Consider the following 14,828-nt stretch of genomic DNA (forward strand, 5'->3'; position numbering starts at 1 on the left):
AGCCATTTGATTCTTTCCTATAGCTTCCATCTCTGCTGAAATTTCCTATCTGATCTTGCAAGTTGTGTGCTTTTTCCATGATAGCCTTTAACATAATGATTATTTTAAATTCCTTCTCTGATACTTCCAGTAGCTGTGCCATATTTAAGTGGTTCTGAGGATTGTTTTGTCTCTTTAGATTGCTTTTTCATTGGCTTTTGGCATGCCTTGTAATTTTTTTGTTGAAAGCTAGACATTTTATATAAGGCAGCAGATGCTGTGTTAAATTAGAATTTAGTAGAGGAATTTATGTTATCCTAGCCAGGAATTGGGCCGTGTTGAGGTTTGTTGTTCCTACAGACATCAGAAACTTTTAATTCCTCTAGGGATCTTTTTTGTGTTCCTCCTCTTGGTTTTGGGGCTTCCCTCTGTACTGCTCTCCATAAAAGATCTGTCTCTGGCAGCCCTCCCTGCTGTAATCCAATGTTATTATTCTTGAAGTTTTGTTAGTGTGCTAGTAGGGGCACAGAGTGAGGGTGGTCTCTGATGTTCTAAGCCTTAATTTCAGGGGACAGCCCTCACATGTGCCTCTGACTGCAGAGATAGATTTCCCCTAGGCTGGTCTCTTCCCCCAGATGCACTGGTGTTCGCGGTCAACAGCCTTGAGACCCTTCGCCCTTAAGATGAAATAATCATTTTTTAGATGAGTTGAGGGCTGGGGCTGGGGTTGGGTGGAATTCCCTTCTCCCAGCTGCAATGCTATTTCACCAGTGCCCTCAGACTATGTCCTTCCCTCTGCAGAATAAGCCTTTTGTTCCTTAAGTGAGAAAGGTTTGTGCAGATTTCTCAGTGGCTCCTGAGCTAGCACCTCCAGCCTGCACCATGAATCTTCTCTGGATTTCCCCAATCCTCCATGTAAGGGCCACTTGGGGTTCCTGGAGGGAAAGCAATTTGTTTTCAGTTTTCTATCTTGATCTTCCTTTCCACCTATATGGTATCTGGTAGCTTTAGTCCCTGGTAAGCAAATGTCAAGTTCCATGTCTCACAGAAAATGCCTATCTCTCTACAGATTTTGAAATAGCCATTTGCTTGCAAACTCAATTCTCTTCTAATTTCCAGTCCAGATTTTTTCTTATTGTAAACATGGGAAGGACACCTTATAGCTCTCTGATCTCTGTGCTGAAGCTGGAAGCCCTATTCAATAATATTTGACCTACAAGAATGTCAACTTCATATGGTTCAATGTAATACACTATTGCATAGTTTCTGGATAGTGCACCTTGTTGTGATGTAGCCACAATCTGATAGAGATCTCTGGAGAAGATTACTATGGATTATCCTACACATAACTCACGGAGAATAAGACAATCCCCCCTGCCATGACAGTGGCCCTCAAGCTTGAGTGTGCATCAGAATCCCCAGGACTTGTTAAAACACAGATTCCTGGGTCCCTCTCCAGAGTTTGATTCAGTAGGCCTGGGGCAGGGCCCCCAGATTTTCATTTCTACCAGGTTCCTGGTCAGTGTTGCTACTACTGCCTTCCAGGGATCGTCTCTAAGAACTCCATAGCACATCTTGGAGGCCCGGGGCTTATCTGCATGTCCTCCTTATTCATCACTTTGAGGGCAGATGGCCAGCCCTGAGGGGCAGCAATTCCGTTCTCAAGTGACCTCTGAGAAGTGTCAAAAGCAAAGTGTCAGGAATATGCTCACCTTTGAATTCATTCTTTCTCCAGAGTAAATCTTAAGTTTTAAAAAGACTTTATTTATTTGAGAGAGGTAGGGAGGGAAGGAGAGGGAGAGGGAGAGGGGGAGAGCGGGGGGGGGGGGGGGGAGGGGTAGAGAGAGAGAGAGAGAGAGAGAGAGAGAGAGAATGAGCTGAGGGGAGGGGCAGAGGGAGAGGGACCCCGGGATCATGATGTAAGCCAAAGGCAGATGCTTAACTGACTGAGCCACCCAGGTGCCCCCAGAGTGAATCTAATTAAAAAAGAATGCTTTATATCTTAAAACAGGGGTAGCCATGGTTTTTTAATAGTGGATGACAGTTTGAGACAATAGTGTGCAGATCATGTGAACTTGTTTTAAGATTCATGGTAACATAAGCATTCTTCTTAGGCTTTGGGTGTTGGCTGAGACTCACATACAAGTAAAGTGCCTCTGAAGGCGTTCTTTGTAACTGTTTTGTCATGAATCTTCCCTAATGCTACATTTTTGCACATAGAGTTTTTGTAAAGGTAAAACTGGGCTGCTCAAATTCATAGAATCAATTGCTTTTGGCATCAGTCACAATTACCAATTGTGACTATTTGTGACAATTTGTCATCTATTCAGTCAACAAATACATATCAAATGCTTACTACGCACTCAGGTATTTTTTTTTTAGGTACTGGGGATATAGCAGTGAAGAAAATGAAGTCACTGCCTTTGGTTGGTTTCATTCTAGGGAGGGGAGACAGAACACAGATGTGTGTGTCCACATGTGTGCGTGTGCACGTGTGTATTAAGCAGGGTATCAGTATATGGGGTCTGCGGGACGATCGAGGCTAAAGGTGCTCTTTTGTTTAGTGGGTTAGGGACAGCCTCTCTGATTAGGTGACATCTGAGCAGTGACTAGCCAGAAAGAAGAGATCCAAGCCTGACACGCACAGAGGTTTAGGCAAATACAACTTCAAGGGGAGCTGGGTGGTCAGTTACCTTTGTATACTAATGTTCATTCAACTGTGTTTATAATCAGGCGAGAGATATTCTTTAAAAATTTTTTATAATTATCTTTAGTTATCGAATAATAGCAATATTAGAAGAAAATCATTTTATAGCTCACAATTTCACCACCTTAATGGAACAAATACTTTCATTATGTTGTTTTCCTTCCCTGGGATTTCTCCATATGGCTGAATATTTTTTTCCAGTTCTATTGAGAAATAACTGGCATATATCACTGTATAAGTTTAAGGCATACACCATGAGGATTTGATTTATATATATCATGAAACAATTACCATTCCGGGTTCAGCTAACATCCATCTTCTCCTTTTTAAAAAAAGATTTTATTTATTTATTCATGGGAGACACAGAGAGGCAGAGACATAGGTAGAGGGAGGAGCAGGCTCCATGCAGGGAGCCCAGTGCGGGACTCGGACCCTGGGATCATGCCCTGAGCCGAAGGCAGATGCTCAACCGCTAAGCCACCCAGGGGCCCCAACATCCATCTTCTCATATAGATACAATAAAAAGAAAGAAGAATAAAAGGAAAAAATGTCTCCTTGGGATAAGAACTTTTAGGATTTGCTCTCTTAAAAACTTTCCTTGGGGCGCCTGGGTGCTCAGCTGATTAAGCATCTGCTTTTGGCTCAGGTCATGATCCCAGGATCCTGGGATCGAGCCCTGCATCGGGCTCCCTGCTCAGTGGAGAGCCTGCTTCTTTCTCCCTCTCCCTCTGCTGCTCCCCCTGCTTGTGCTATGTCAAAAAGATAAAATCTTAAAAAAAATTTTTCTTTCCTATATATCGTAGGGCAGTGTTAGCTATATATCCCCAGTACTTATTTATCTTATATTTGGAATTTTGTACCTTTTGACCACCTTTCTCCAAATCTGCTCTCCACCTCTGCTAACCACAAATTAATGAACACGGGAGTACAGATATTTTTTGAGTTGGTGTTTTCATTACCTTTGGATATATTTCCGGAAGTGGAATTGCTGGATCATCTGGTAGTTTTGCTTTTAATCTTTTGAGGCTCTTCCAAGCTGTTTTCCATAGTGACTGTACCAATTTACAATTCCAGCAACAGTGTACAAGGGTTCCCTTTTCTCCACATTCTCACCAGCATTTCTCTCTTGTCTTTTTGATGATGACCATTCTAACAGGTGTGAAGTGGTATCTCATTGTGGTTCTGGTTTGTATTTCCCTACTAACTACTGATGTTGAGCATCTTTTCATGTACCTGTTGGCCTTTTGTATATTGTCTTTGGAGAAATGTCTGTTCAGGTCTTTTGCCTATTTTCAAGTTGGGTTATTTGGTTTTTTTTCTGCTACTGAGGTGAATGAATTCTTTATGTTTTTTATATTAACCCCTTATCAGATGTGTGGTTTGCAAATATTTTTTTTCCTATTCCATAGGTTGTCATTTCACTTTGTTGATGGTTTCTCTTGCTGTGCCGAAACTTTTTAGTTTGATATAGTCCCACTTGTTCATTTTTTATTTTGTTGCTTGTGCAAAGATTATTCTTGCTAAAATCTTAGGCAATTCATAGTCACACTCCACTTCTAGGAATTGTCTTAATAAGGATAAATCAGAAATGTGGGCATAGGTTTATGCCCAAAGATGTTCATCACAGCTTTATAACCTAAAAAAGTTGGATTTAGGAGTGCCTGGATGGTACAGGTGGTTAAGCCTCTGACTCTTAGGTTCGGCTCAGGTCATGATCTCAAGGTCATAAGATTGAGCCCCACGTCGGGCTCCGTGCTCAGCATGGAGTCTGCTTGAGATTGTCTCCCTCCCCCTCTGTCCCTCCTGCTCGTGCTTTCTCTCTCTAAAAGAATAAATAAATCTATTAAAAATGTTTTTAAATTAGACTTAACCAAAAATACCCCTCTTCCTCTAGTCTCCCCATACTCAAGGCTCCTTTGGGCACCTCTCCTCTGCAGTTCCAAAGTCCCTGGACTTCTGTGGTCATGTTCTTGTACTGTGGAAAACTTGCCTGCTTATCTGCTTATTCCTTCAATTTGAGCTCCATGAGCACAGAGGCCACGTTGCCTTCAGCACATATCCTGGTGCCCAGCACAACGTAAGGACTTGATACATGTTCAGCTTGCCCCAGCCAAGTTCTCGCATCACTCAGATTGAGCTGCAGACTAAGAAAGAATCATGAAGCTTGAAGAGAATCCACTCCATTTCTCTTAAGACATCTGTTTTTCTTTTGGGGAATAACCATGGAAATGTTATTGATTTTTTCCTAGTTTTTCTGTTTGGCTTCAGGATGGCCTTATCACTTGCTTGTTTTTAAAGTTGATGTGTGAACCCCTCTAAATTTTTTTTTTAGTTAATAGAAACTATAATGAAGTTTTGCATTTCCAGGGCACTTTCCCGTCAAAGAACTCAAAGCTTGACAACAAATCTTAGTTTCCTGGAGAACTAGTAACATTCTATAGGGGTGAGAGGGAAGGGAAGCATTCACAATTTAAATGACAGTGCTGTGGGTGCCTGGGTGGTTCAGTTGGCTAAGTGTCTGCTTTTGGCTCAGGTCATGATCTTGGGGTCCTAGGAATGAGCCCTGCATCAGGCTCCCTGCTCTGCAGGGAGTCTGCTTCTCCCTCCTCCGCTTGTGCATGCTCTCTCTCTCAAATAAATATTTTTTTAAAAAAAGAAATATTTAAAAAGTTTTTTAATTTTATTTATTCATGAGAGACACAGAGAGAGTGGTAGAGACACAGGCAGAGGGAGAAACAGGCTCCCTGTGGGGAGCCAGATGTGGGACTCGATCCCGGGACCGGGACCATGCCCTGAGCCAAAGGCAGATGCTCAACCGCTGAGCCACCCCAGTGCCCCCCCAAAAGAAATATTTTATCACTTATTGCTCTAACAAGAAAAAAGGAATAGCCTATTTTACCGTGAACTCTGTATTCACAAACATGATGACCGCACAATGTCATTTCTAGGAAAGGCTGCCCCCACAGCCACTCCAGTTTGGGACTGATTAAAAACACATGAGGGATCCCTGGGTGGCGCAGCGGTTTGGCGCCTGCCTTTGGCCCAGGGCACGATCCTGGAGACCCGGGATCGAATCCCATATCAGGCTCCCGGTGCATGGAGCCTGCTTCTCCCTCCGCCTGTGTCTCTGCCTCTCTCTCTCTCTGTGACTATCATAAATAAATAAAAATTAAAAAAAAATAAAATAAAAAAATAAAAACACATGAAATAAAACCTCCTCTCTGGGATGTGCAGCTACTTCATGGACTCCTGTTGGCTTCAGGGGCTGCCTTCTGCTCCATGTGTTGGGAATCAAGCCTCAGTGACTAGGGATAGAACTAGGAATGACAGCAACTGCTTATCACCTTAAGAGACATGCCCCCCCCCCCCCCCCCCGTCCTTACACTACCAACAAACATTTATTTCCGATCAGGAAAGAGTTCCTCTGCCTTGGCCACTGTGTTCCCTCATTACACCTAATTTGGAGAATGGCATCTTCTTCCCCAGGCTTCAGTTGTAAGCTCCAAGCCTTTGCTCTGTTGGACACTGCAATCAGCTGTGCCGAACGCCTAGCACCCACTCACGTGATGCTTTGTTACACGTCTCATTTGTATCGAACCAAAAAGAAAAGCTTTTCACCAGCCCCTCTTGGTCTAAAACATCTTGACATTAATTTGTGTGAAAATAGCTAGAGAACTAAAACCTAATCTGATACAGAACAGAGACCCTGGTGACCTCAGGTTAGGATACAAAGGGCTTTGTGGGACCTGGGGATTATTTTTAATACAGACTGTGGCAACTGTGAGCAATAAATTACACACCCTGTGGTTTTCCCATCAAGGAGCTGGTTATAAAAGGAAATAAAACTCCACCAATAGTAACCAAAGACACATATGTGATGATAGATACAGGCTGTCTTTATGGAAGAAAACAAATCAGGTACTTAAGTATGCTGTCTACAGGGCTGTGGATGAATAAAAGTGGCCTTACACAATTATTTGAATAATGATAATTTAATGATTTTTACACTAAAAAACAATGTAGACCTAACTAGAATTTTCTGCCGAAATATGAATGTAAAATCCAACAATGTAAAAATGGAATTCACAGCCATGGATTTTAATGGGTTATTTCTGTTCACTCGGGAAAGATAAGTGGGGTGAGGGGTACTATATTCCATGTCTTCCAAAGACATTTCTAGAAGAGTAATCAAATTGTGTAAAATGGAGAAAAATGGTTTGAATTCCAAGAAATCATTCCTCTTGGACCATGACAACTTTGAACAAAAATATTTTCACAAAATTTCATTTTAATCATCTTCTTTACAAAGCACAATACTTAAGACTTTTCTAAATACAATTTTAGAAAATGAAGCAAAAAAATAATCTCCATAGATGCTGGTCGAGTCCATGCTGAATGCAAAAGAATTTTTTCAAGTGATCTTTCCAAGCTTCTCAATATTCTTGACGGGTCCATTTTGTAGAGTCAAGGTGGTGGCTGTTCGGACAGTGGCTCAGCAGTTCCATAATGTAGAATCCTCTGGCTGGTTAGCCCAAGGGGCAGTAAGGAAGCTAGTTAGGCCAACTCCTCCTTCTAGAATCACTTTGCCCTCTCCTCATACAAAGAAAGCCCGTGGCTTCTACGAGGGGAAGATGATAGCCCTCTACATTCCAGGTTGCTAGTGCCCCACGAGGGCGCTCAACCTCTCAATTTCATTATAACAATCCTACTCTGTATACACATCATATAAAACTAGAGCGTTAGGGATCTTCACGATGAGTAAATGAGAAATCCAAATGTCAAAGAATTCAATCCTCATTCTTACACTAGGCGGTGGGAAATCTCTCAAGGCTTTAAGTTTAACGTAGAAATGCTTAGAAGAGTGAAGGGGTTCAGGAATGTCTTACGCTGCCCTCGGAAACTTGGTGCTCCCGGCCCCAAGCACCCTGTGAGCAAGGCTGATGAAAAGGCGATCTGTCCAGACATGGGGATGCAGGGCGGGGGGTTTCTTTCTTTATGGTCTCCCTTCCTGTCATCATGCCCCCATCCTGGAAGACAGGGTGTCGGCCTCTGTAAGGACAGTACTCGGGGGGGAAGTAGTAGCCTCAAGCAGCGAGGATGAGCGTGGAGGCAAGAGGAAGGCGGGGAAGGGAGAGAGGAAGGAAGAGACATTTGTTTGTAATACTTTGGATAACCAATAACATGTGATGATTTCTTTTTTGCATTGCTCCTTCCATGTTATCCATTCTCCTTCATTGCAGTTGTGCAAATCCATTAATATTTAGTACTTTCACTCTAAAACTCAGGAAATAGACAAAGCAGCTTTGGAGAAACACATAAAACACCTTCAGGGGTCCTGAAGGGACCACCCCCCACCCCCCAGTTCCCAAACAATCTTGCAATACAGTACACCCCCTTATTTTCAGCTAAGGATGAGGAAACAGTTACATAGTCTAAGGCTGAGCTGTTCATTTGCTACAGAGATAGAGCGGACAGGCAAACACTGGTTTCCTTGGGACGGAGAAAGCAATTCCATAAATGCAAGAAAGATCCAATGGCTACACTTCAACAACAGCATCCCCCCATTCTCTCGGACCTGAGGAGGGGGGTTACAGGAGAACAAGGCAAATGCCATTATGTGGGTACAGTCTGAACACCAGCACACACGGGCAACCCAGGGCAGAAAATAACACAACTTCCCCCCCTTGTTTTCATTGCATTTTACGTTTATTTATTTTTGCTTTCATAATGCATATTCTGTTCACGCAAAAGGTGCAAAGGACAGGAAGCAGGGGTTTAACTTGGCTGATGAAAAATCAAGCAAGGGTGACACTTCTAGTTCCATGAACAACCTACAACTAGGAGGACTTCGACGTTATAGCTGGTACCACAGAGCACGCCCAGCTTCACGGTTGTCTCCTCCTGGGACCTTTGGCTAGGTGACAGAAGCTTCGAAGACAGTGGCCTCTAGTGGACTCTGAGAAGTCGCTTTTAAAAAAAGGTGTTTTGTTTTTTGTTTGTTTGTTTTTCCTTTGAATCATGGTAGCTGCATCACAAAAGCTCCAATCAAGAGGGTGGTAAAAAGAAGGCACAGGTCATTGCAAATACCAGGTTTTCTCTTTCTCTCTCTTGTAAATATACCATCATATATAAGCTAAAATTTATCTTAGGGTGGCGGGGTCGGCTGGCAGGGGAAGAGATGGGTCGGACCTAAAATTGCATATGTAATAGAATCCTAGGGGGGACACAAAGCGAGGCAGTTTTCTGCCTGAAGCAAAAGAATGGGACGCTCGCTCTGGACTATGTGTGATACAGACACTGGGGGACTCTGTGACAAAACACGATTAAAAAAATCATAAAATTATAAAGCTTGTAAACGAATAATCGGAAATTACATTTTATTAATGGAAAATATCATCAAAATAGTACCACTATGGACTAAACTGCCTGAGTTTTCGTTTCGCGTGAGATCTCAGTAAAAAAGCCTTTAGCACAATTCGCTCTAAGTCACAACCAGTGCTGTGCCCAGGATTATACCAGGGGGAAGAGTCTCCTCTTGGATGGAATTTGTGTTGTGCTATCAAGACTTCTGTGCTAATCTTTCAAACAGGGACGTGTGGAGGCAAACCTTTAATCTTTTGGCACAAGGTTATTTTGGCTGGGGCAGAAAATTTGAGTCTTGGACTCAGGATGAATAATGTGACATTTCATTGATCAAGTATTCATTTTGATTGAAGAGTTTTCTTTATGTCATTAACTTCCATCTATAAAGGAAAAACAAGAGCCGGACAAAATCATAATGAATTCACTGCTTTGAGAGAAGCTGAAAGATAATCAACTTGGTCGAATGAAAGATGATAATCAACCTGACACTCTTCAAGGTGGAATGGGTGAAGTGACATCTGAATGACGAGTGGACAACGAGGCCAGAGTGACAGAAACCTAAAGCACAGGCACGCAGACACGCGTTGCTAGGAAATGGTGGGGATGTGCCTTCTCGGGCTACCTGTAGCCAAAATTTGTCAAAAGCAGCAAGAGTTCCAGTGTCCCGGTCAGGGGGCAGAGTGGGCTGTCCCGATGGGCTGGACCACCTAGCGGTGTTGGAAGGCAGTGGTGTCTGGTCGGGCCCAAGGGGGTGTCTCTTAGTGCCCCCCAAAGTGATGGGAAGCATGGGTCCCAGGTACCACCAAGGACACCAACTGGATGAAAGCTCAAAGTCTGCCTTTGGCCTTTTGCAACTCCCACACGTTCTCTGCCATTTGGTAATGGCTGAGTTGGTTCAGGGGATGGAGGGGGACAGGGCTCTGATGCCCTGGCAGGACTGACACGGCCCTCGGGGAAAAGAGATGAAAAGCGAGTGCTGAGTGTGGACAGCTGTGGTCCTTGGAGTTCCAATGACAGAAGCCAGCTGGCAATGAAGACCCCCAGCACCATACCCTCTGGCAGTTACTATAATGAGGCCTTTAGAAATCGGAGGGAACTTTTCAGAGAGGAGACGTTTCAGATAAATTCCAAATGAGAACCCCAACTGGGGTCACATTCACTCTTGGCTCCCTTTCCGAAGACCTCCTGGACCGCAGCAGAGGATGCGAAGTGAGCCTACACAGTTCTAAGAAAATTGCCAGGGGAAGCGCATCTGAATCTGCAGAGAAGTAACCATCATCTACTTTCAAAATGAAGCCCTGAGGTGGTCCCCACCCCTGACTGAGCCTCTCACGAGGCAGCAGGACCCTGAGGGACCCACCTGCAACCGAAGCCGGATTTTCTTCTCTTCATCCAACTCTGACAGTAACTGCTTAATCTCTCGTCTGAAAAGCAAATGGCCATGAAATTAAACAGAAGCCCGGACTTCGCCAATAAGGGATAAGAAGCCTCTCATCACCACAAAATCCATCTGAGCCTTTTACAACAAACATGTGGACAAAACATTGTGTTCTTTCTTTGCATTGTTATTGCTTGACATTTACTGCAGACAGAGAGGCTTGCTATTATTTCTGGGCTCCCCAAATCTGTGGCCATCAAACAGAAGGTCTGAAATGACCTTGAAATCCATTGGTCCAAGCTTCTCCTAAAAGAGAATGGGGAAGGTGAGGCCAGAGAAGTGGCCTGACTTGCCCGATGGCTAGATTCTAGGTATCCAGGCTCAGATTCTGTTGCCTTCCCTCTCGCTGGCCCTTTGCTATAGGATCGCTGGTCTTTAAATGTTTTTACATAATAATTCTCACTGCAGACATTTTTGTCACCCCATGTATGTTTCACTTTCACAGTTTTAAATTAATAAAAGGTTACTGCTATGCTTTCACAGATTCGCACAAAATCTCACAAATAGTAATACCTGAAATCTTGGAGTTAAAATAGCTGAACTATACAGTAATCATGTCACAGAGATGGTAGACATGAGTTAGGACATGCAAACTAATGCCCTTTATAACATTAAATAATGAAGTGGAACGAAATGAATCATCTTGCAAACTCAGGACTCTCTACTTAGGATGCTGCTACCATTGCCACTCTGATCAGAGAAATGTACTCCATTTTAGGGTAGCAGATGTTCCATTTTCCATGTACATTTTTACAAACTGGTCTGGAAAATCAAAACACAAGGACTGCAGAGACAGCATAATAAATATGGCCTAAGTTATACTGCATTTGCTCACTTCATATGAGCACCGTGATGGTCCCTGCACATGGGTTAGTGTCCTGACCCTGCTGTCAACACACCGGGGTCTTGGACATTAACTGGTTGTGATTCGTTACTGTATTTACTGAAGCCCATGCTAGGCACCTCTATCTTAGCTAGGCACTACTTAGAGCTTAGGAAACAAGTAGCTGAGATCCTCAGCAGAAAGCATGACTCAGGGAAGACTATGGCAGGCAGAGCCTTGAGTCCTACAGATTGGAAGACGTAGTTGGGGAAGCCAGTGCAAAGAAAGTCACTAAGTCTTGAACTGGTGAAAAAAGGGCCTGGAGCCCATGAGGAGGAAGGAAGATGGGGGATTGCTGGGGAAGAGCTAGGGCAGGAGCAGGGAGGTGAGAAGCAGCTTGAGTGTGGAGGAGGGGAGTCAGGAGGGACTTCTGCTGAAGGCTGAGAGGGAAGGGATGCTTAGAGCTTGGGCTAGAGGTTTTAGGGACCCCGTGGTCACAGGCGTGGCAGCTGTGAGAGGCAGGCATGGGACAGGACCTCTCTGACATGTCGATTCAAGAAGACACGGGCTGGGGAAGGGCAATCGTGGGCATCTATGCCCTGGCTGCACAGTGGGAAGGAGTGCCGGGTGGAGAGGCCTCAAAGCACCAGGGCGTCTTCATTCTGAGGCGTTCTGAGGCATTCATTGCAGCCGTTCCTGGTACCCCTCGGAGGGCCCAAAGGGCTGAAGACCTGGATCCAGGCCAGTCTGATCCAATAATGGTCCTCTACAGAAGGCTGAGACCCAGTGCTCTGGGATGTACTGGGGCCATGGGTTCACTGTCTGGGCAGGAGACACGTACCATCCGGACATGGATGGGGCCTGTGGTTACCCAAACCTGTAACCTGCAGACCCAGAGAGGAGCTGGGGGCTTTGACGAGTGAGAGGCAGCCTGGCTGGCCCCGAGAGCCTCTCTAGCTCCATCCTGCTGATTCTGCAGTTATTTGATGGGCACTGTCCAGGTAGGGGGTGAGAACAGGGGGCCCCAGTTTCATACGGCCCCTCCCAGTTGGAGTGAAGCAGAACCTGAACGGAGCCATAATGCGCCAAGTGAGTTGCTCATAACCCTTGTCCTAGGGTGCTCTAGAGAAAAGGTACATTTCCAAAAAATAGCATACATTATCCTCTCCATCTTCCTGATGTACAGTGAAGGCGCTGAGCTGTCCTTTAGAGAAGAAATCAGCTTTTTTTAACCCAACAATACTGCTCAAAGTACGTGGCCCCAAAACACACCAGGGCCCTCTAGCTCTGCGCAGGGAGGCAGGTGCCAGGGCTTCTGCTAGCTGCAGATGGGCTCCCAGGGTGTGCTGGCGGGTCTCTGGCCCATCACCCACCACTGCCCTGGGCACCTCCCCATCCAGGAGGCCAGGCACCAGGGCTTTACTGAGCCACCAGCCACCAGGCTGCTCTGTGTGCCCACGAACCTCCTTGTACTGTTGATTCTACTGCACCGCTCTGCTCTCGGTGGATTCTACATCATTTTTCAAAACCCCATTCAGGAAACGCCTCTATAGATGCTTCCCCCTGCTAATTCCTCCAAGAAAGAGCTAACTGATCCCTTAACTCTGAGCCTCAGTTTACTCAGATTAAGTACTTTCCAACTTCTAACCCTTTCACTGTTTCTGTCACTGCATACAGTATCCCGGGTAATATTTACGTGTGCTGTTTATTTTTTACAGGTCTTTCTCCTCATCTAAGTGCTCCTTGAGGACCAAGGATGTGGAGAGCGTGTGCAGGCATGCATGGAGAGAGCCCCGAGTCTCATGGGGAGAACATCTTGCTGAATACAAAGTCTTGGGTTTAAAGATTCTAAATGCAAGCCAATTATTTCATCAGACAGTTAACTGAAGAAATTGCAATTTTTCTGGTGCTACAGGAAAAGGTGGCTGTTGGGCTTATTAAGAAGTGGTATACGTGCATACCGTATTTTATGGGGATTTAAAGATCTTTCTTTTTAGCAGCCTGCCGAGTGCATTAGTCCTGGTAAGTGACTGCTGTGTACCCGGTGGCCAGCCCGTGCCCTCCCTGTATGCAGCAGACCTGGTTGACACAAGGAGCTGCGTGACACAAAGCCTCTCAGGTTCAAGCCCATCCCATACCTGCTGCCACCACCCTGGGGAAGTGGGCCACACACTTGGGCAGGTGGGGGACCCAGGCTTGCAGAGTGAGGCCCTGGCCCAGTGGAGAGCAACTTGGGCCCCAGACACTCACTTCTGCTGGTCCTTCATGGTCTCAATGATGCTCCTCAGCTCGCGGACCTGCGTCCTTAGCTCCTCCACGGCCGCCTGGCTGCTGGCCGCAGGCTCCATCTTTGGTTTTCCTTCCGAGCCAAACAGAGACGGGGAGTTGGCTCTGTGTCCTGCTGTTCCCAAAGAGGATGACAGGGGGGAGGATGTTGCCGAGGACAGAGGGGCTGGCCCGCCACCACCACCTGCAGCCATGGTCCCTGGCTTGGGCGGCAGGGATGCTTTGTTGTCGGACACCTGTGATGAGGGAAGGCAGGGAGGATTCAGGCCGGGGATTCAAGTTCAAGGAAGTCCTCCATCTACATCCTTGTACTCACCTCTCGATACACACTTGTCACTCATCCCCTTACCCATGAGCCCCCAGAGGCCTACCTGGCACAGGCCTCATCGCTTCAAGTGCCTCCTCCTGTGTGTTTTAAATGTGACCACCCACCTGGACAGGTAGTCCCTAGCTGGTTGAATGTACAAGTCTGGAGGCCCACCTGCTTGCTAGGCTCTGCAAACTCTGAAGTGAGCAAAGCATTTTCCTAGCTCCCAAGAGTTCAGAACACAGGAAGGTGAGGACAGACTAGCTGACACACTGCAGCCATGGGGGTTCTGCACACAGGGCGGGAAGCACAGAGAGCCACAGAAGTACACAAAAGGGACCAACTGTCCCCGAGGGAAGGCGGCAGGGTGCTGCTGACAGTCCCATCCTGGAGAAGGAGGATGAGGAGGCGGCCAGAAAAGCAAGGGTGACCAGAGAGAAAGGTTCTAGGAGGAGGGAATGGGCTTGGCAAAGGCATGAGACACATGGCAAGCGGGCACTCGGCAGCGAGGACAGCACAGGGTGGGGGGCTCAGGCTGGGGAGGCAGAGCAGGCTTGTGGGAAGGGGTGAAAGCATCCTGCACAAAGCTAATGACGACTCTGGCTGCAGCAGGGCCTGGAGGCCGACAGGATTGCTGGGAGGTTCTCCTACAACGAGAGCTAGGAATGGTGGGGCTTTGACAGATGGTGGCCAAGGGAACAGAGCAGGGATAGCTCTGAAAGATGTTGCGAAGGCAGGCTCTTCCAACGAGAGATGGGGTGCCTGGCCTCAGGGAGCAGACATCCCGCAGATGTGGCTCCAGACAGGCTGCAGGGCCATGGGTGGGGACGGAGGGATCAGGCGTGGAGGTCGTACCTTTCACGGCAGGAGGAACAGCCCCAAGGCCCGGAGGACAGTTTGACACACTGAGTTTCGGGAGCCCGAG

The 14,828-nt window shown here is 46.1% G+C and overlaps 1 protein-coding gene across 18 annotated transcripts in view; it reads right to left on the reverse strand.

Annotated features, from left to right (window-relative positions):
* Positions 1-6,956: 6,956 nt before the first annotated feature.
* Positions 6,957-14,828, reverse strand: part of SH3KBP1 (SH3 domain containing kinase binding protein 1) — a 334,655-nt gene continuing 326,783 nt past the window's right edge. For all 18 annotated transcript variants that reach the window (XM_025997485.2, XM_025997483.2, XM_025997484.2 and 15 more), the window contains 3 exons: positions 13,561-13,832; positions 10,410-10,473; positions 6,957-9,429 (listed from right to left, as the gene is read on the reverse strand). In XM_025997485.2, coding sequence (XP_025853270.1) covers positions 9,388-9,429; positions 10,410-10,473; positions 13,561-13,832 — 378 coding nt within the window. In that variant the 3' untranslated portion in view covers positions 6,957-9,387. The remainder of the gene's footprint in view (positions 9,430-10,409; positions 10,474-13,560; positions 13,833-14,828) is intronic.

Source organism: Vulpes vulpes, chromosome X, assembly GCF_048418805.1.
Source record: "Vulpes vulpes isolate BD-2025 chromosome X, VulVul3, whole genome shotgun sequence".
NCBI classification, from domain to species: domain Eukaryota; kingdom Metazoa; phylum Chordata; class Mammalia; order Carnivora; family Canidae; genus Vulpes; species Vulpes vulpes.